Genomic DNA, 19,354 nt, shown 5'->3' on the forward strand with positions numbered 1-19,354 from the left:
AACAAAATTGACCGTGAATCGAAGCGTCTCCAATCTCCATCTGTGGCCGACTGGGGTGGGATCCAAAAAATACTCTGCAAAAAATTCTGAGCCATGCACACCTCTTTTTCTGGAGCTTTCGAAATCGCAATCGAAACTCGTTTTGAGTTTCTCTTTTGTCATTATTTATTACCTTCTCACCTCTCGTATCTCAATCGCAAACGCACCTCTCATAACCACCAAAAGTGCAAAAGCAAAAACAAATTCCCTCACACTCACAACAATAATGACTCTCGCTGCTGCCTCAACTCAACTTCACGCCAATCCCAATCCCCCCTTCCTTCTCTTTTCCAAACGACACATCCAAGTCCGCGAGTTCCGCGTTTTCCGACGCCGAAGGCTCAAGCAAACGACACGTAGTTCGCTCCTCCGTTGTTCCCAGTTCGAGTTCGAAGACCTCTTCCAATCCCTAGTTTCTCGGTTCCCTTCCGTCAATTCCTTGGAATTCATCGCTCCGGCGCTCGGTTTCGCCGGCGGTTTCGCTCTCCACCGCCACTCCAAGGATCGGCTGAGACATCGAGGCGATTCCGATGTCGGGGAGTGGATTCTCTTCACCAGTCCGACGCCGTTTAGCCGGTTCGTGTTCCTGCGGTGCCCTTCGGTGTCGTTCGCCGGAGGCGAGGACGCGAACGAGAGGCTGGTGAAGGAGGACAGGCATTTCGTGAGGTTGAACAAAGGAAGAATTGTAGTGAGGAATGAAATTGAGAGTTGTAGTTTGGAATTGGAGTTTCAGAGAGTTTGTGTGAGTACGGAGGATGGAGGAGTGGTTTCGTTGGATTGGCCGGCGAATTTGGACTTGGAGAAAGAGCATGGATTGGACACCACGTTGTTGCTGATCCCTGGTTCGCCTCAGGGTAGCTTGGACAAGAATGTGAGGTCCTTTGTTGCTGAATCTCTCAACCGCGGTTGTTTTCCGGTCGTCATGAATCCGAGGGGTTGTGCCGGTTCACCTCTCACCACGGCACGGTAAGTACCGATTAAGCTTGTTTTTAAGTGTTTGAAATTTGAATTCATTTCAACTTTGGTATGGTATTTATGTATTTATATGCTTGTGCTAACATTGGAGTTATATCAGTGATGATTCAATAATAATGGAACATAATTGTGGTTGATTTGGTTTTGAAATTGCATGAGGTGAGAATTGGGATATTAAACAAGTAGACGCGGAGTATACTATAGTTACACCCACAATTAAACCCTATAAAGGTTTTTGATAATTTGATAGTTGGGGGAGTAGGGATTTGAATGGTGGACATTTTCGTTGGAAACACTAGGAATTGTTAGTTGAGTTACAAGGCTGTTGGTGCCACAATTCAACTCTAAAGTTACAATGATCATCAAAATCTAGTAAGTTTGTAGAGGAAAATAACCCTGACGGTGTCAGCCATTCAAACAAGATTCTAAAATACTGCAATTTCGGTGGTGTGGGTATGGGAGGAAACCTTGGCAGACTTTTACTTCAAAATAGTTGTTGTCAATGGTAAATCTTAATCAATCTCATGCTCAGGTTCATGGACAGGAGAATTGTCTAATACAGGTTTCTTTTGAATGTGCTGATAGTAGGATCTTCTTTACTATTCTATTTTCTGTAGGTTATTTACGGCTGCTGACAGCGATGATATCTCCACAGCTATACAGTTCATTAATAAGGCAAGGCCATGGACAACATTGATGGCTGTTGGTTGGGAATATGGTGCAAACATGTTGACAAAGTACTTGGCAGAAGCTGGAGAGAATACACCGCTTACAGCTGCCACATGCATAGACAATCCATTTGACTTAGAAGAGGCTACAAGGTCCTCTCCTTATCACATGGCCATTGATCAGAAGCTCACTGGTGGACTGATAGATATTCTAAGATCTAACAAGGTTGGTGATTGCTTTCAATCTTCTATCTAGTTTGGTTCAAATGCTTTATGCCCCTCCATTCTAGCATTGTTTTAATGTTGAACAAACATAATCATTGATGTGGTATGCTTTGAATTGTGTTGGCCATTTAAGTATAATACCTTATGCTTAATTTTTTAATTGGGAATAACTTATGTTTAATGTCTACTTAACTTCTAGGAACTATTTCAAGGCAAAGCAAAAGGGTTTGACGTGGAGAAGGCTTTATTGGCAAAGTCTGTTCGTGATTTTGAAAAAGCAATATCTATGGTATCTTATGGTTTTGAGGTACTAGAAGACTTTTATTCAGAGTCTAGCACAAGAGACGTGGTTGGGAATGTGAAGATTCCTGTTCTCTTTATACAGGTCAAACTTATCTAACTTTAATGCCATCCTGCTTTAATTTTTGTTCAGGATTAGATTAGTCATGTCCTGCATCTGTTTACTGTTTAAAAATCTTCCTGTAGATACTCTGTTTATTTCAACAATTCTTAGCCTTTTTTGGTTAAAAAAAATCAGTTGAAAGAGATGGTTTACTAAAACTTATTTTGGAGCCATGCTAAAATTTCCCTAGTTTCACTTTAAAAGAAATAGACAAGAAAGAAAAAAAGGGAGTAAATATTTATTCCAAGAAAATTTTGTAAACTGGTTTCTGTTGGAAACAATGGAGCAATGAGCTACTGTTGTTCAACTCTGTCAGAAATCAAAGTTGCAAAGTCCCTAAGTTTTGATTAAGTGAAATACTTCATCGATTCTTTCATTTCATATTCATAATATTGTTTATAGTACAAACCCACACCCCAACACCCTGTCGGTATGAGAAAAGGTCTAACTAGTTGTAAATCCATCAATTTATCAGAATGATGATGGGACGGTGCCACTATTCTCTATCCCACGCGGCTTGATAGCAGAAAATCCATTTACAAGCCTGCTCTTGTGTTCTTGTATGCCCTCTACTGTTGTTGCAAGTGGCACATCTGTAATATCCTGGTGCCAGCAACTTACGATTGAGGTAATAGCCTTTTTTAGCGTTCCTCTTATCTTTACTGACCAGTTGAAGTCCTGCATATCAGGATTTTGTTTGATTGGTCTCAGGATTGGGGGGTTTTTGCATTGTACTTTGATTTTTGATTTTCATTCTTCTGTTAGACTTTCTAATTGATTTGCTTGTATTTGTTTTTCAGTACTTTGTGTTCATCATCGTGAACACAGAGTACTTTTTTCTCCTTTAATAAAATCTTCTTTACTTATCCAAAAAAAAAAAAAAAAAATGAAATTTTTATAACTTCCCTTTGAGATATCGGTTGCTTAAACTTACTTTATTGCTTTATAATCTATATATAACTTTTAAGAACCATGTTGAGGTTAGGCAATAATAAGCATATAGTATATTCTGGATTCTTTGCAATATTTTGTTGTAGTCCGGGTTAAGTGTTTAATATGGGTTGATCATTGAGTTTAATATACTTTTCATGTCTTTAACTTTGACCTTCCTGAAATTCTCACTTATGATTATTTTTTGTATTAACTGAACCTTATCAATCTGTATGTAAAAAAAATTTTGTGCTAAGACCAAGTCTTGTAAAGGGAAATTCTCACTTAATGGGATTCTATGCTGAGGCCAAGTCTTACATAGGCACCCCATTACCTACACTATCATGCTGCTCTATGAATTGTTGGCTTTTTTATGGTAACAACAGTAAAAACCATGCTCTGAAATCATACTCCCCCTTTTCAATATTCAATCTAGATATTGTAGAGTTATGACCATCATGTAAATATGCAATGTTCCAGAAAGTCAAACCTGATTCTTATTTGGTACTCTCATATAGCCTTTATACTATTTTCAGGCCAAAGCATGTACGTAATTAATGCATCTTGGTGATGCCTTTGGGATTAGGGGCCTCCATAGGTAAGGGTTAGTATTTTTTATGAAACATACAGTTATGTTTCTATTGAGCTCTAGCTCAATGGTATGTCATTTCCTTATAAGGGCAATGTGAAGAGTGAGGCCATGGGTTCAAGATCCATTGGATGCATGTGTAATTACTAATAAAGAGAAAAGAATACAGTTAAGTTTTTCCTTTCAATTGTCAACCCTTATTGAATTCACTCCATATGATTTATCAAGAACAAGCTTTTAAGGTTAAATTTTCTGCTATTTCCAACTTATCAATCTTGGCAAATGTGGTGCCCATCTTTGCTAGTGTCTGATACTCTTAATATGATTCTCTGGCTCTCTTGAAGATGTGGTTAGTATTATTTATTTATTTTACTAAAACCCCCTGCTGAAAAACTTGGTGGAATTTAACCCTGCATTCTTGCAAATGATATTCTGATGTGGGATGTGCAGTGGCTGACAGCAGTGGAGCTGGGATTTCTGAAGGGCCGCCATCCTCTCCTAAAAGATGTGGACGTTACCATCAACCCTTCAAAAGGCTTAGCTCTTGTGGAAAGCAGATCATCTGATAAGAATGATGAGGTTGATAAGCTCTCAGATCTTACTCAGCCAAATGCTTTGAATGGATACTCTGTGGATCCTATAAAGGGTATGCTTGAAGATAGCGACACTGTTGCTAGTTCATGCTTAAGTTCCAGACGAGATTCCCAAGAAAATTTGGAAGCTGAAGATGCAGGCCTGCAAGAAATAGAAAATGGTGCTTTGCAGCAGATTAGCTCTGTTGATTCAGAATTGATCAAAGAGGAGGAAGTCAGCTCAGTAGATGGTGAAAGAGGTCAAGGGCTACAGACAGCACAAGCGGTTATGAATATGCTTGATATAACCATGCCTGGTACTCTAACAGAAGAAAGAAAACAGAAGGTAAGGCTTAGAATTCCCATTTATATGATATTTTTGCCATGATGTCACTTCTACAATCATATTAATGTTTAATATTGTTATTAATCGCCTCTTTTGACTCTTCCTTTTTATACTTCCTGTGTACTAGGTTTGCACTCCTTTTTATTGCACTTTTTGAATGAAATTACTTATTAAAAAAATATCGCCATTAATAATTTCTGTGTGTTCTATGCACTTGCAGCAAACATAGAAATTTTGTAATTTGGCAAAGTTGAGGTTGATATTCGATTATTTGTATTATGTGCATGTGAAGAAAAATTTAGTTAAAATGTATGATTTTTGTATGTCATTTCATGTTGGTCATATATGTGGATTTATAACTTGCGTTAACTACTTATTAATCTAATTTGTAATCTGGATTAACAACATTTTGATTGTCTTTTACATTGTTGTTGTCAATGGTTTTTATTTTTCCTTTTAAGATAATTGCTTGCTGCAAATGCTAATTAGTATTCTTTCCATTTTCATGTTTTCTGGGGATTTGATTCACGTTAATGCTTATAAGTAGAATGTAAGGCCTTTTGCAGCTAGAGAGGAATATCTGAATTTTTTGATATTTGACCTTTCATCTGGCCTGTGATGATTAGACTCATATTATCTATCTTGGGAGGGAGAATAAAAACCTTTTTAGGAGTCGCATCAATTAAAATTATGTAGAAAATTAATTGTTTTCTAAGACATTTCTACCTGCTACTTGATAGTTGATAGTATGTATTTACTGTCACTTCATTGCTTACCATAATTGTGTATATTTATTGACATTTATTTTATAATAATGTCCAGGTCTTGACTGCTGTGGATCAAGGAGAAACACTTGTGAAAGCTTTGCAAGATGCTGTGCCAGAAGATGTTCGTGAAAGGCTTACAACTGCTGTAACTGGAATTTTGCATACCCAAGACACAAGCTTAAATTTTAATGGACTTCTTGATGTTTCAACAGGATTGAAGGCCAAGATCCAAGAAAAAGTTGGAATATCAGGTGGAGAAGGTTTAAACACTGACCATCTTTCTTCAGACCAGATAAAAAGGGCTGATGAACTCACAGATAGCTTGAATGACACTCAACCTGGCGTAGACAAACCTACTGGGGATCTAGAATCAGATCCATCTCAATTGACAAGGGGTGATGGAGTTGATATATCTAGTTCAGTCAAGGACACCAGTGAGTCAGGAAATAATGATGAATATGATGAGTCCTCTAAAGAAAAATCTGCTACATATCTTGACAATGGTGAGATTGGATCAGTAACAGATGTTAAGCCTACAATTAATGAGAAAAAAGACCAGGATGGTGGAATAGCTCAAATAGTGGAAAAAGAGGAGAATAATAACCAGGAAACTGGAGATTCTTCAACTGACCAAGGCAAGGTGGCATCATCCGGTATAACAGAAGAAGTAACTCCTGGGGCCTCCTCTGACACTCAACCTGGCGTAGACAAACCTACTGGGGATCTAGAATCAGATCTATCTCAATCGACAAGGGGTGATGGAGTTGAAAGATCTGGTTCAGTTGAGGACACCAGTGAGTCAGGAAATAACGATGAATATGATGAGTCCTCTAAAGAAAAATCTGCTACATATCTTGACAATGGTGAGATTGGATCAGAAACAGATGTTAAGCCTACAATTAATGAGAAAAATGACCAGGATGGTGGAATAGCTCGAATAGAGGAAAAAGAGGAGAATAATAACCAGGAAACTGGAGATTCTTCAACTGACCAAGGCAAGGTGGCATCATCCAGTATAACAGAAGAAGTAACTCCAGGGACCTCCTCTGAGGCTGATGCAATGGGAAATGAAGGTAACGATAATCTGAAGAGAGATAACAAAAGTATGCAGCCTGTTCAGGATCAAACTAATTCTATTATGTCTGATCCTAGTCCCTCCACCTTCAGTGTATCCCAAGCATTTGATACTCTAACAGGGATGGATGATTCCACCCAAGTGGCTGTGAACAGTGTTTTTGGTGTACTAGAAAATATGATAACTCAATTGGAGGAGGGTTCAGATGATGAAAATGGAGACAAGGACAGGAATGACATTAAGGAGAAGAAAACTGATTCTGGTTCCGACCAACATAGCATCATCGATGACCACAAATTGGATGAGGAAGAAAAAAACGAAAATACACAAAGCATTCGGTCTGATAATTTAGATGCTCCTTTTGTATATAATCACCATGAGAATAGCATTCATTCACAGCATGATACAAGAACTGGAAGGGTAGAGGAGGAAACCACACAAAACCTCAATTCCTCTAATGGGAAAAGTATGGATAGGTCTCAGGGTAGTAAGACTAACATCCGTGTTGCTCAGTACAAAAATGAAAAGAAGGATCAATTAGTTGGTAGCAAACTTCTTGCTGATAATCCAGATAAGATTAGACATGTAAATAGTATTCCACTGCACATAACTGCATATCCATATGGGACCTCTTTATACACTGAATATTTACGTAAATATCTTCTTTCAAAGAAGCATACCAAATCACTTGATGTAGATGCAACAACTTCTCTATTGCTTGACTATTTTCCAGAAGAGGGTCAATGGAAGCTGTTGGAGCAACCAGGAAATATTGGAATCTCTACCAGTGATATTGCAACTCATTATGGTGTTGAGAGTCAAGTTGAGGCCCGCTCCTGTGCAAAAGCAAAGGACACAAACAACTTTATTGAACCATCATATGTAATATTTGATACGGAAAAGCAACCAGAACCAGTTGCAGAATATGAAACAATGGACCACATGAATGGGAAAGTTGAAATTAGTGATGATAGATTAGAGGAATTGATGCACTTTGTGAAAAATATTGTTATAAATTCTTTGAAGGTTGAAGTTGGCCGTAGGCTAAGTGCAGCTGACATGAAGGAAATAATTCTTGCTAGAGAATTGGAACTTGTGGCAAATGCTGTGTCGTTGGCAGTTGGACATGACAAAGAGCATATTCAGCTTGTGGAAGGTAAACGCAGTATTCAATGTACTTCAGAAAAACTTGGTACTCTCCAGGGAGAGCTTATCATTAGGGCCATTTCATCTGCCGTTAAAGACACAAGTTACTTGAGAAAAGTACTCCCAATTGGTGTTACTATAGGATCTAGCTTAGCTGCCTTGAGGAAATCTTTCAATGTAGCTACAGTGCACGATAATAGAAAGAGAGAAGTTCTGACCACGCATGTTCAAGCCAAAAAATCTGGGGAAAAAACTCATGGGAAGGTCAGTGTGGTAGAGACTGATCGAATGCCTTTCAATAAGTCTGGTCATAGTACTAATTTTGACACTTCAGTAACCAGAGAAGGGGGAAAAGATAAAAATTCTAGCAACAATACTGTCATGGTTGGTGCTGTTACAGCTGCCCTAGGGGCGTCTGCTTTATTGGTGAAGCAGCAGGTAGTAGTTTGTCTCTTTTGATGCTTTTCATATTGTTCTTTGTGTATGAATTGGACACCATTGGTTAGAGTGACCCGAGGATTTTCACTTTTAGGTATGCTCTAACTATCTTTCTAGATCTAGGTGGTATGCCTGCTATGTGAATCTTGCTTGCAGTTTGTGCTTCAGTCCCATAAAATTTAAACATGTCTGTTTAGCTCAACAATAATACATCACTAATGTTTATTATGATTGGTAAGTGCTTGTAATATTCTCAAGAAATACATTGGCTGGTTTGATTTTACACTGCCTAGTGCTTCCCTTTCTCTTTGTGATTTCCTCATGTCCACATATTGAATAATCTAACCGCTGAAGAGGATATCCACTTTGCACTGAAAATAGTATCTGCACTTTCTCCCTCGTTCTCCTCCTTTAGTGTGACTTGCAGTAAATATCTTCTACTAAGCCTCTCTGTTTGTTCTTGTTATTTGTTTTTTTTTTTTTACCTTTTCAATGTTAATGTTCTGGCTATCTTTAGAAGATAATCAGCTAAAATTTTTCTTTTTATTTGTGCATTCTTCATGCTTTTTGGTATATATGAACACAGGATTTTTACAAAGGCAATGAAAATTCTGGAACTTTATCAAAGTCCTCCAATGTCAAAGGTAATCATCAGAGGGAGCCTGACAAGCTTGAGGAGGCAGTATCTGAAAATGACCAAAATAACATAGTCACAAGCCTTGCTGAGAAAGCCATGTCAGTTGCTGGTCCTGTGGTACCTATGAAAGAAGATGGTGGAGTGGATCAAGAAAGGTCTTGACATACAGTAACACCTATATTTGTTTTGTGGATTTATCTTTTCTTGTTTTACTTTTACTAAGTTAGCTGTTTTCTTTCCTACATGCATGAAACAGGCTGGTTGCATTGTTGGCAGATTTGGGTCAAAAAGGTGGCTTGTTGAAGCTATTTGGCAAACTGGCGTTGTTATGGGGTGGTATACGTGGTGCAGTGAGTTTGACTAATAGGCTTCTTTTGTTTCTTCGTCTAGCTGAACGTCCCTTATTCCAGAGGTAATTTAAATTGCTTAATGTCACAGTCCTCCATCTCTCTATTCAATCAAAGAATATTGCTTTAAAGATAAACCAATGCCTTTTGAATGTCAATAGTAAATTTCTTACAATATTTTGGAAGATTTGAATCTGTCTGTGATAATTTTATCCGCACATGTACTTTGAAGTCTGTCAATTTTGGCAGAGAGCCTGACTACTTTGCGATAGTCCTTGTAATGTGTGGTCTTTTTCATCCTTCAGAAGAAATGTTTTTCCTAGTCAAGTTATAGAGTTACTTATAATATTATGTAGATGGGAGAGGTTCATTGTCAAGAGCCTTGTAGCTCAGTGGGATAGCTTGCCCTCCTTCATTAGGAGAACCAGGGTTCAAATCCCCCTCCCCCATTGTTGTAACTATCAGATTATCAAAAAATGATGTAGATGGGAGGTTCAGTATCTGAGTAGTAATTATACATATAGTAGTGTAACTTGTCTTATCTCTTGCTCTTGTTATATGATTAAAAGCTTGATTCAGCTGTGCCTTTCCAACATGGCCGTGCAAAATTGACTGTTTCTGATTTTATCTTTTTATCTGAGCTTTTCCACCACTGTGGTAGTTTGTTGATCTGTTTTAGGTAATAAAGTTTGCTCTTTTCAAAAGAAGATATGGCTAGGTGGAGATGGTGGTGAGACATAATCATGTGCCCAATTCAATGATTTAGTTGGGCTTTGTTAAATGTATTGAAATAGAATGGAATAATGGGTCGTTATTTAGGGAATTTAGGAAGGACATTTATCTCATGTGATAGTGGTGTATGTATTGTGATCATAGATCTGAGATTGGGATACAATTTTAAAGTACTTATAACTATCATGGTTTTTTTTTTTTTTTTTTTTTTTTTTCTTTTTCTTTTTCTTCCTGAAGCACATGTTCCCTCCCATAGATGCATCCACATTAGCCATGGCCTGCACTTTGTCATGTTTTGCAAACTTGAATGTCTGCTCTTGTGACACTAGTGTAAATGGATAATTTACAAATTGAAACGAGTGCCCTCATTGTTTAAAATTAAAGATTTGTTGAGTCATAGTGCCTAAACCAGACTAGTATTATATTATTTGACAAAGGCATTATAACAAATGTTGCTTATTTTTTCCTTCACTTATGAATAGCTACTTAACAACCGAATCAACTTTTACAACCTATTTCTAAAGCTGAACTGTGTATATGTTTGATATTACATATATCACTTGATTTCTTGAAGATGCGAAAGGCTGAACTTCTTTATATATCTATTAGATGCTCCATAAATTGCATGATTCTTGATTTCATTGGAATTTTTTAGTGGCTGTTTTGGTTCTTTAGTCCACATCACTTCTTGTGAACTTGTTTTTTGCTTTAGTTGAATTTGTAATCTACTAATCTGTGCTCATTATTTATTCATCAACTGTACTGTCCTGGTTTCCTTCCTCAGGATTCTTGGGTTTGTTGGCATGGTGCTTGTTTTATGGTCACCAGTAGTCATTCCGTTGCTCCCTACACTAATGCAGAGCTGGATGACAAATACTCCCTCTAGAATAGCTGAGCTTGTTTGCGTTATTGGCCTCTACACTGCTACAACAATACTAGTTATGTTATGGGGCAGAAGAATTCGTGGGTATGAGGATGCACTTCAGCAATACGGGTTGGATTTGACATCATCGCAAAAGGTATTTATTCGAGCTCCAAACAGTCTGGAAAAGTAGATGTAGGTTCATTGGCTTGTTAAGTGAACATGTTATATTGAGTTATGTCTATTTGGTACACATTTATATTTGTTTTGTGCCAAAAAACAACTGTTCTTAGCTGTCTAAGTGGTTCTGGACAGACCTAGCTTGATGATAGGGATTTAGTGTCATACAGATCTAGGATACTCAACTGACTGGAGAGAGAGTGTATTATCATTTATCAACCTTAAATTTCTTATGTTTCCTGATTTTACACTGCTCCATTTGATTAAGAAAATTCTCTTTATCTCCATCTCTCTCTCTCTCACTCACACATAAGAATGCAATCATTTTGTCATTTGAATTCTGCCTTCATTCTTTTTTATTTTGGATGATTCAATCAGATGTAAATGCACTTGCCTTTCATCTTTCTTTCATTCAATATCCTGTTAAAGTTTATGGTCTTTGAGTTGAGTGTACACTCTGGTGTTGCAAATCTTGTACAGAATGTGTTAATATTGAGCACCTTGCTTGCAGATACAAAATTTTTTGAAGGGCTTGATTGGTGGAGTCGTGCTTGTCTTATCAATACATACTGCAAATGCACTAATTGGTTGTGTGTCTCTCTCTTGGCCTCCTACTCCATCTCATTTGGATGCCATAACACATTTCAAAGTATATGGGCGGGTGCTTATGCTGGCTGGTCAAGGAATTGTAACAGCAACTGGTGTTGCAATTGTGGAAGAATTGGTTTTCAGGTCATGGTTGCCTAAAGAAATTGAAGTGGATCTTGGATATCATCAAGGAATTATAATCTCGGGGCTTGCATTTGCCTTATTCCAGAGGTACATTCTTGACTTGCTGAATGACATCCTTGCTTGGCTGCTTAAGCATTTTGCGTTTTCTTTCTTTTCTTTGCCTCTCTGCATGTGTGTGTGTGTTTCTTTTGCTACAATCACATGTAATTCAATTATTGGTATGAAGAATCTTAAGATTCTTATCTAGATATTGACTTAATCCTTGTCCCCTTTAACTTTCTTCATTTTTTTTCGTCATATTTCCTATATCTGGATATCGGTGAAATACCTTTGAAGAGTTTTTGCTTCTATTTTTCCCTAACAGGCATGAGATTGGATTTTCTGTTTTGGAGAGCTATGGTTCTCCCTCTGCTGACCATATGTGGTCAAAATTTAATAGTCCTTTATTTGAATGGGATTTCAGGTCTCCACAGGTTATACCCGGGCTATGGCTTTTATCTTTGGGTTTGGCAGGTGCTTATCAAAGAAGCGAAGGCAGTCTCTCCATTCCAATTGGGTTACGTGCAGGAATAATGGCTTCAAGTTTTGTTTTACAAAAGGGTGGCTTTTTAACCTACAAGTCTAACTTTCCTCTTTGGGTAACTGGGGCTCACCCATTCCAACCATTTAGTGGCGTGGTTGGTTTTGCATTTGCTCTAGCAATGGCAACAGTTCTCTATCCAACACAGCCTCCACGAAATAAGAAATTGCAGAGGACCCTTCGGGAATGACGGAAGGCCTCTTGGTGAAGATTTTTATATTGCTCGAATGTTGATGCCTTTGTGGTCTGCAATGGAGAAAGTAAAAAGAGTTGGGGAAGAGACCTGAAGAAATTGAAAGTTCAATGCCCTGTTCCCAGTGATGTTTCTAATGCTATATGCACAACCAGAGGTTTTGAATGTGGTGTACAGTCGGTAAATCCCAAAAATGAAAACTCAGAGACAAATTTTTAAGTAGGAAACCGATGTTTCAGCCTACACAAGTTTTGTTATCCTCACCCATCCCCCCCACAAAAAAAAGAATCCCTCCCTCTTTTTTTCCCTCTTGAATGCATCAAATTGCATTAAGGGTTTCTCTCTTGTTTATACCCCAGAAAAGTGTACAGTATATGAAACAGATAGTTACAGATAACTTTAAGCTGAGATTGTCACACACACAAGAATTCCAAAAATCAAATGTAAGATGAATTTTGTCCCTGGATGTTATGTGCTTCAAGTGTCCATTAATGGGTCTCACTTTTTGTCATGCTGCATCCAAGTGTGCAGTCTGTTTGATTTTTTTTTTTTTTTTTTTTTTTTTTTTTGCGTAGGTTGAATTATCACGGAAGATGAGGAATTTAAATCCTAGATATTTCCATTGGAAATACCAATAAGTGTTAATTGTCATATAAGACTTTTGACAAGTGTGTATAATTGTACACTACAAACACATAAAAAGAACACAATGCATTGCAATAGGTCGAATGAGGTAGTTTTTATTTGTACACACATTGGTGGATAATCCTAATTGCTTTTTGCATTCAATAACTCTAGAAACAACACTTTTCAAAAATTATTTCACCACGTGCTTTTTACATTCAATAACTCTAGAGACAACGCTTTTTAAAAATTATTTCACCACGGTTAGAGGTGGGTTCAAATGAGAATCAATAAAAATTTGCTCACTTAATTGTTGTGAAAATTAGTGTATTTGTAGTTTTAGTTTCTTGCATTTTTTATTATTTTATTTAGGACAAAATATAAAATTAACCCTATAAATTTCACATTTTGTCATTTCAATACTAACCAAAACCAGACATTTTGAATTGCCAATGTGCTACAGTGGAATGCTTGTGGGGTGTGAGGGCAAGGGTCGGGGTTCAAGTCTCCAAGAGGGAGTTTCATACATATATATATATTTAGATTAGGTTAGAATAGAAATTCTATCTTGTAAAAAATTAAAAAAAAAAAAAAAAAACCATGCATTTTGAAGGTATATATATATATATATATATATTTTTTACTAATGTGTACTGCACAATAGTATACTATTTTGGGAAAAAGTTTTATTGAGAATTGAAAAAATTTTGATAACTTTTTCAATTTCCAATAAAATTTTTTCTAAAATATAATATATATATATATATATATATACATACATATATATATATATATATTTTTAATTTCTTAATAAAAAAAAAAAAACTGAAAAACGTTAATTAAAAAGAAAAAGAAAAAAGGGGAACGACGTCATTCTCCCGCCCACAGAAAAACAAAACAAAACAAATCCCCACCCGCCGATTAACTGAGAAAACAAAACATACTCTTTCCTCAAATGAAACCGATAAACTGAGAACGCAGAGAGGTTAATGTCCTTTATCCATCGATGTCGATACTCTCTCTCTTTCCCCGCTGTCAGTAGCAATAGCAGTAGCCTTCCCAAAGCCACCGCCACCACCACCACCACCTCCTTCAATTCAAATTCAAATTCAATCTCAACTCTCCTCAGAGCTTGCGAGACCTCTCTCCACCTCCACCAACTTCACGCCCACATCATCCGTAAAAGCCTCGAGCAAGACCACTTTCTCATCACCCTTTTCATCTCCCTCTCCCTCTCCACTCTTTCCTATTCCACTTCCGTCTTCAACCGCGTTCGCAGACCCAGTACGTTCCTCTGCTCTCATTTCATCCACATTGTTTCACTCTTCATTTGCATGAAGAGAGAGAGAGTGGTGTGCCTGACTGCTACACCTACCCGTCAATCATTAAAGCGTGTTCCACCCAGTGTGAGGTTAGCCTAGGGAGTGCCCTTCATGGGTCAGCATTGAGGTGCGGGGTTGAAGGGGATCTCTTTGTCAGGACTAGTTTGATTGACTTCTATGGGAAATGTAAACATATTTTCAGTGCTCGTGAGCTGTTCGATGATATGTCTGACAGAAATGTGGTTTCATGGACGGCTATGGTTGTTGGGTATATATCTGTTGGGGATTTAGAAGAGGCAAAGAGGTTGTTCAATGAAATGCCGCAGAGGAATGTGGCATCCTGGAATGCTATCATTTGTGGCCTTGTGAAACTGGGTGACTTGAAGGGTGCGAGGAGGATGTTTGATGAAATGCCCGAGTGGAATGTGGTTTCGTATACTACCATGATTGATGGGTATGCAAAGGCAGGTGATATGGCGTCTGCAAGGTTTCTGTTTGAGCAGGTACCTCAAAGGGACATTTTTGTGTCGTCCGCATTGATATTGGGTTATGCTCAAAGTGGTCAGCCTAACGAAGCGGTGAAAGCTTTCCTTGAAATGGATTCAAGGGATGTAAAGCCTGATGAGTTTGTTATGGTGAGCTTGATGCCTGCTTGTTCTCAAATTGGTAATTTGGAATTGGGTATATGGGTTGATTCTTATGTGAGCCGGAGCACAATGGATACTCAACAGAGGTAGCTGCGGCTCTTGTTGACATGAATGCCAAGTGTGGAAACATGGAGCGAGCAACGAAGTTGTTTGAAGAGATGCCCAACGAAGTTCCATTATACAATTACAAGGGTTGTCATATCATGGGCATGGGAACAAAGTTGTTGACCTTTTCAATAAGATGATAAATGAAGGGATGGTTCCAGATGAGGTGGCCTTCACCATCATCTTGTCAGCATGTAGTCATACCGGATTTGTTGAAGAGGGTTGGCACTATTTTGAAAGGATGAGATATGAGTACTCTTTACTTCCTTCTCCTGATCACCATGCTTGTATGGTTGATCTTCTTAGAAGGGCAGGAAGATTGAAAGAAGCTTATGAGCTTCTAAACTCAATGCCTGTGGAGCCACATGCTGGTGCTTGGGGTGCACTTCTTGGGGCTTGTAAGTTGCATTGCAATATTGAATTAGGGGAGGTTATTGCTGCTTGCCTTCTTGAGCTTGAGCCACATAATGCTGGTAATTATGTGTCTTTGTCCAACATCTATGCAGCAGCAGATCGGTGGTCGGATGTTTCTCTTGTGAGGGAAGAGATGAATGAAAGAGGAGTTAGGAAAATAACTGGTCACAGTTGCATTAATTCATGAGAATTAGTTTCATCATATGACTGATTCACCATTCATCAATACTATGATTTTGAGGCTGCCATATTGGTGTGAAGTGTTGATCCTATTGGAAGAGCCTTTCCATCAATTAAATAAAGAAAAAAGAAGTGCAAGGGCTGATTGATTTCAAAGTCCAGTTATCCCAACCACAAAGAATTGCAGCGGCAGGTTTCTGCCAGAAAAAAACTGAAATCCTCCTCTCCCGTGGTCACTGGGAGAAGCTGCACATGGATTGTTTAATGGTTTTGTATGTGTTGCTGCTTTATAACATGATCACAAATGAGCTGGTTGGTTTCAGTTAGACTCCGATCTGTGCCATTCCAGATTTGGTCGAGTAAGTATCAACTAAACATCAACTACTATAATGAATGTGTAAAATTTTTACTATTTTATTTTGTGACCAGGAAGGGGTTTTTGATGTGGCTTTCTGTTAGCACTGCTAACTTGTAGTTGAGCTCATTATAGCAATTGATCAGTCCAGTGATTTTGTTGTGGTCCCTACTTGCTCTTTTAACCAATAAATTTATTATCCACGAAATTGTTAGTATGTGGAACTTGATTATTCTACAGGGTAAGTGTTGGCCCACCTTTTCATGACTTAAGATTTGAAGACTAATCGTAACCACTTCTTACATGAATCAGTTAAGTGATTGGAGTGATTTTATTATAACATGATTTCTTCTGGTGTTACTGGATGGCATATGGCTGATCACTCAACTGATGGTCTGTTTTGCAGGTCTTGGACATGTTTCTTTGTACTCATTTGTTGATGAATTCAATTTGACATGGTTCCTTTGGCTTTCAATTCACTGGTTTACTTTGTGGATTGACCACTCCCTGCCACTAAAATGAAACAGTAACAGGTTAAGAGTTTTAGTTGTCTAATAAGCCAATATTGTGGGAATACCAAACTACTCTATTAAAAGAAGTACTGTAGCAGATTCTTGACTTTGAAATGAGATTTCTTTCTGCTTTGGGGAGAAAGAAAGAAAATTTTCATAGATATGTAGACTGTATGTGACTTCTTGTTTCTGTTTTGACCATGTGTTGTTTCTTTGTAATGTACCTATACCTCATGTATATTCAACCCAATGAAGCCTTTAAATTGTAATCCTTGTATCTCAAAGTAATTTATAAATTTTAAGCTTTCTACTGAGTTAAGCAATATCACATTTGTCGATTTCATAGGTGGATGAAGGTTCAGCTGCTATTTGGACCATGAATCACAATAGTATCTTAATAAAGTGGGGCCACTAGAGGAGTCAGTCATATTATGCTACCGTCTCTTAAGTACATATTTTTTTGACTGATGAATCAGAATGCAAAAGTTTATCTGCTAGTGAAGCTATATCGCATTTGTCGATTTCATAGGGGTATGAAGGTTCAGCTGCTATTTAGGACCATGAATCACAATAGTATCTTAATAAAGTGGGGCCACTAGAGGAGTCAGTCATATTATGCTACCGTCTCTTAAGTACATATTTTTTTGATTGATGAATCAGAATGCAAAAGTTTATCTGCTAGTGAGTGTTCATTTTCACATCCATCGCCTTTCATTTGAACAAAATCTTTTAGTTCTCCTGCTCATACCTGAGCATCTACTGTCCAGCCTCAAAAGCATTTTTTGAAATCTGGATCAAATAGTTCTCTGTCTCCTAGTTCTTATGTACAAAATTCTAAGATCACATTTTCAGGTTCATCCGTGTTCTGATCGAGCTTATACCGGTTTTCTTCTTTAAGCTCTGAAAGCCATTGGCAGCTTGGAAACCTTTCATCTCTTCCACGTCCTCCATCCTTCGACCAGTCTATTTCTGCACATGATTCAGAAGCTCCATTGGTTTCTAGTAGGGATTTAGACAATCTGTATGATGAGGAGCATTCAGAGGTTCATATGAAAGGTTTTCTTAATTTTTCTGGAGATGCTTCTAAAATCTGATAGCCTTCACAATGTAAGTTGTGCAAGCGACAGTTTTTACAAAGCAACTGGAGCTACAGTTTTTGTCTGATGAACTTGACATAGCTATTACTGACCAGGGAGAAAATCCGAGGCTTGAAGTAAGAATCTTGTGAGTTGCGACTGTCACTAGTTACATTCTGATTAAATGTATATATGCTGACTAAAGTACCATGTAGAGGGTAAGGATGGTAGTACATGGTGTTGATTCGAATATGACTTGATTATTCGAACAAATCAACTTCTAGCATTATCACCAAACTTTTATTACAATTCAAAAGAACAGAATGAATGAGATATGGACTTTCCTTTTGAGTCAAATATAAAATCTAGGGCAGGCTGTCAACATGCCTAATGGGGCTGAGGTTTTTTTTTAGTGGTATTGTTATGTTTTTAGTATGTGAAAAAATTTGCAATCTTATCAACTGTTATGAAATCTTTGAAAGTCCTATTGTCTTTCTGTTGCGTGTAGGTCTGGTTTGTTTGATCTGAAATGTAGACGCTACTCCAAAGGGCATATTAAAGCATATGCATGTTGAAGGTTTGACCATCTATCATGTTAAAAGCTACTTACAGGTACTTACATATATTTGCTGAATTAAGTGTAAATTTTCAATCAGCTACCATTCATATTAAGCCTGTTTTGTTGTATGTCTATGCAGAAATACTGACTTGCCAAGTAAATGCCCGAGAGAAAAGAAGGTAAAGAACAAAAAAATGGAAATAAAGTGATGCCTAAGTTCACCCTCATCCTAATCGTCATCTTTTAGAAATTATAAACCATGTCAGTATAAACATCTCATTTATTCATTTTTAGCAGCTTATGTTGTCAATGAGCTGTAGTTCAAATGACACCTTCCCCTCTAAGAATAGAGAGAGGGTGATATTGAGGGTTCAAGACCCCATTAGGTGCATGTGTAACTTATACTTAAAGAAGAATAAAAGTTTCAGAAGCTTGCATCCTATTTCACTGGCAAAACTCTTTGGAGCGATACCTGCAATGGTAGCATTATGATATATATTATTCATGTCTGGACTCTGGACCCACTTTTGTTCAACTTATATTGCCTTTGTATATTTCCTTCTACTTGTGATTCACTAGATCTGTCCATGTGCTAGACAATTGCTCCTTTACCATGTAACACACCTTTTATTTTTTATAGGTAAGAAAATATTTATTGTAAAAAGACTACTTCATGCAAAAATACACGAAGAGGTCGAAAAAGATACAATGGAAATAAAAAAAATTATGTACAAATAAGAATAGAATCTATAAACATTGGGAGGGATTCACTTTACCATATAACACACTTGGTTTCCATTTTCCATAAGTTAAAAATAAAATACATAATATTTCAATAGCTTTAATTATTCTATTGTCAAGCATGAAGGCTAAAATTCAGAGGGATGCCTTATTGCTTTTAATCTCATTTCCACCTTCATATGATACCTTGGGGTGATAGAAGACTCACATGTGAAGGGGGAGATTTGTTTAAATATTTACTTGTGAGTGATTATTGGTTATGTAGTCAAATCCCACATTGGATGGTAGTGAAAAAAATGCGCAGTTAATGTAACATTGTTGGATTTAAACCCATTGACTTAAACTTGCAAGTTAAGGTGATATCCCAACATGCTGTGTCAAAT

The 19,354-nt window shown here is 37.5% G+C and overlaps 1 protein-coding gene and 1 pseudogene across 2 annotated transcripts; both read left to right on the top strand.

Moving 5' to 3' along the window:
* Positions 1–12,947, top strand: LOC126707343 (uncharacterized). Of its 2 annotated transcripts, none has more exons than XM_050406950.1 (11): positions 1–1,005; positions 1,632–1,908; positions 2,107–2,292; positions 2,786–2,938; positions 4,280–4,747; positions 5,570–8,173; positions 8,760–8,965; positions 9,067–9,222; positions 10,674–10,908; positions 11,443–11,750; positions 12,127–12,947. In XM_050406950.1, the coding sequence occupies exons 1-11, from the start codon at positions 266–268 to the stop codon at positions 12,431–12,433; spliced, it is 5,640 nt and encodes a 1,879-aa protein (XP_050262907.1). In that variant the 5' UTR covers positions 1–265; the 3' UTR covers positions 12,434–12,947. The 2 variants fall into 2 exon arrangements, with proteins under 2 accessions (XP_050262907.1, XP_050262908.1); XM_050406951.1 differs by having other exon boundaries at positions 861–1,005; positions 1,670–1,908.
* Positions 12,948–13,931: 984 nt separating this feature from the next.
* LOC126706176 (putative pentatricopeptide repeat-containing protein At5g37570) lies at positions 13,932–18,735 on the top strand (annotated as a pseudogene).
* The last annotated feature ends 619 nt before the right edge of the window (positions 18,736–19,354 follow it).

Source organism: Quercus robur, chromosome 11 (assembly GCF_932294415.1).
Source record: "Quercus robur chromosome 11, dhQueRobu3.1, whole genome shotgun sequence".
NCBI lineage: Eukaryota > Viridiplantae > Streptophyta > Magnoliopsida > Fagales > Fagaceae > Quercus > Quercus robur.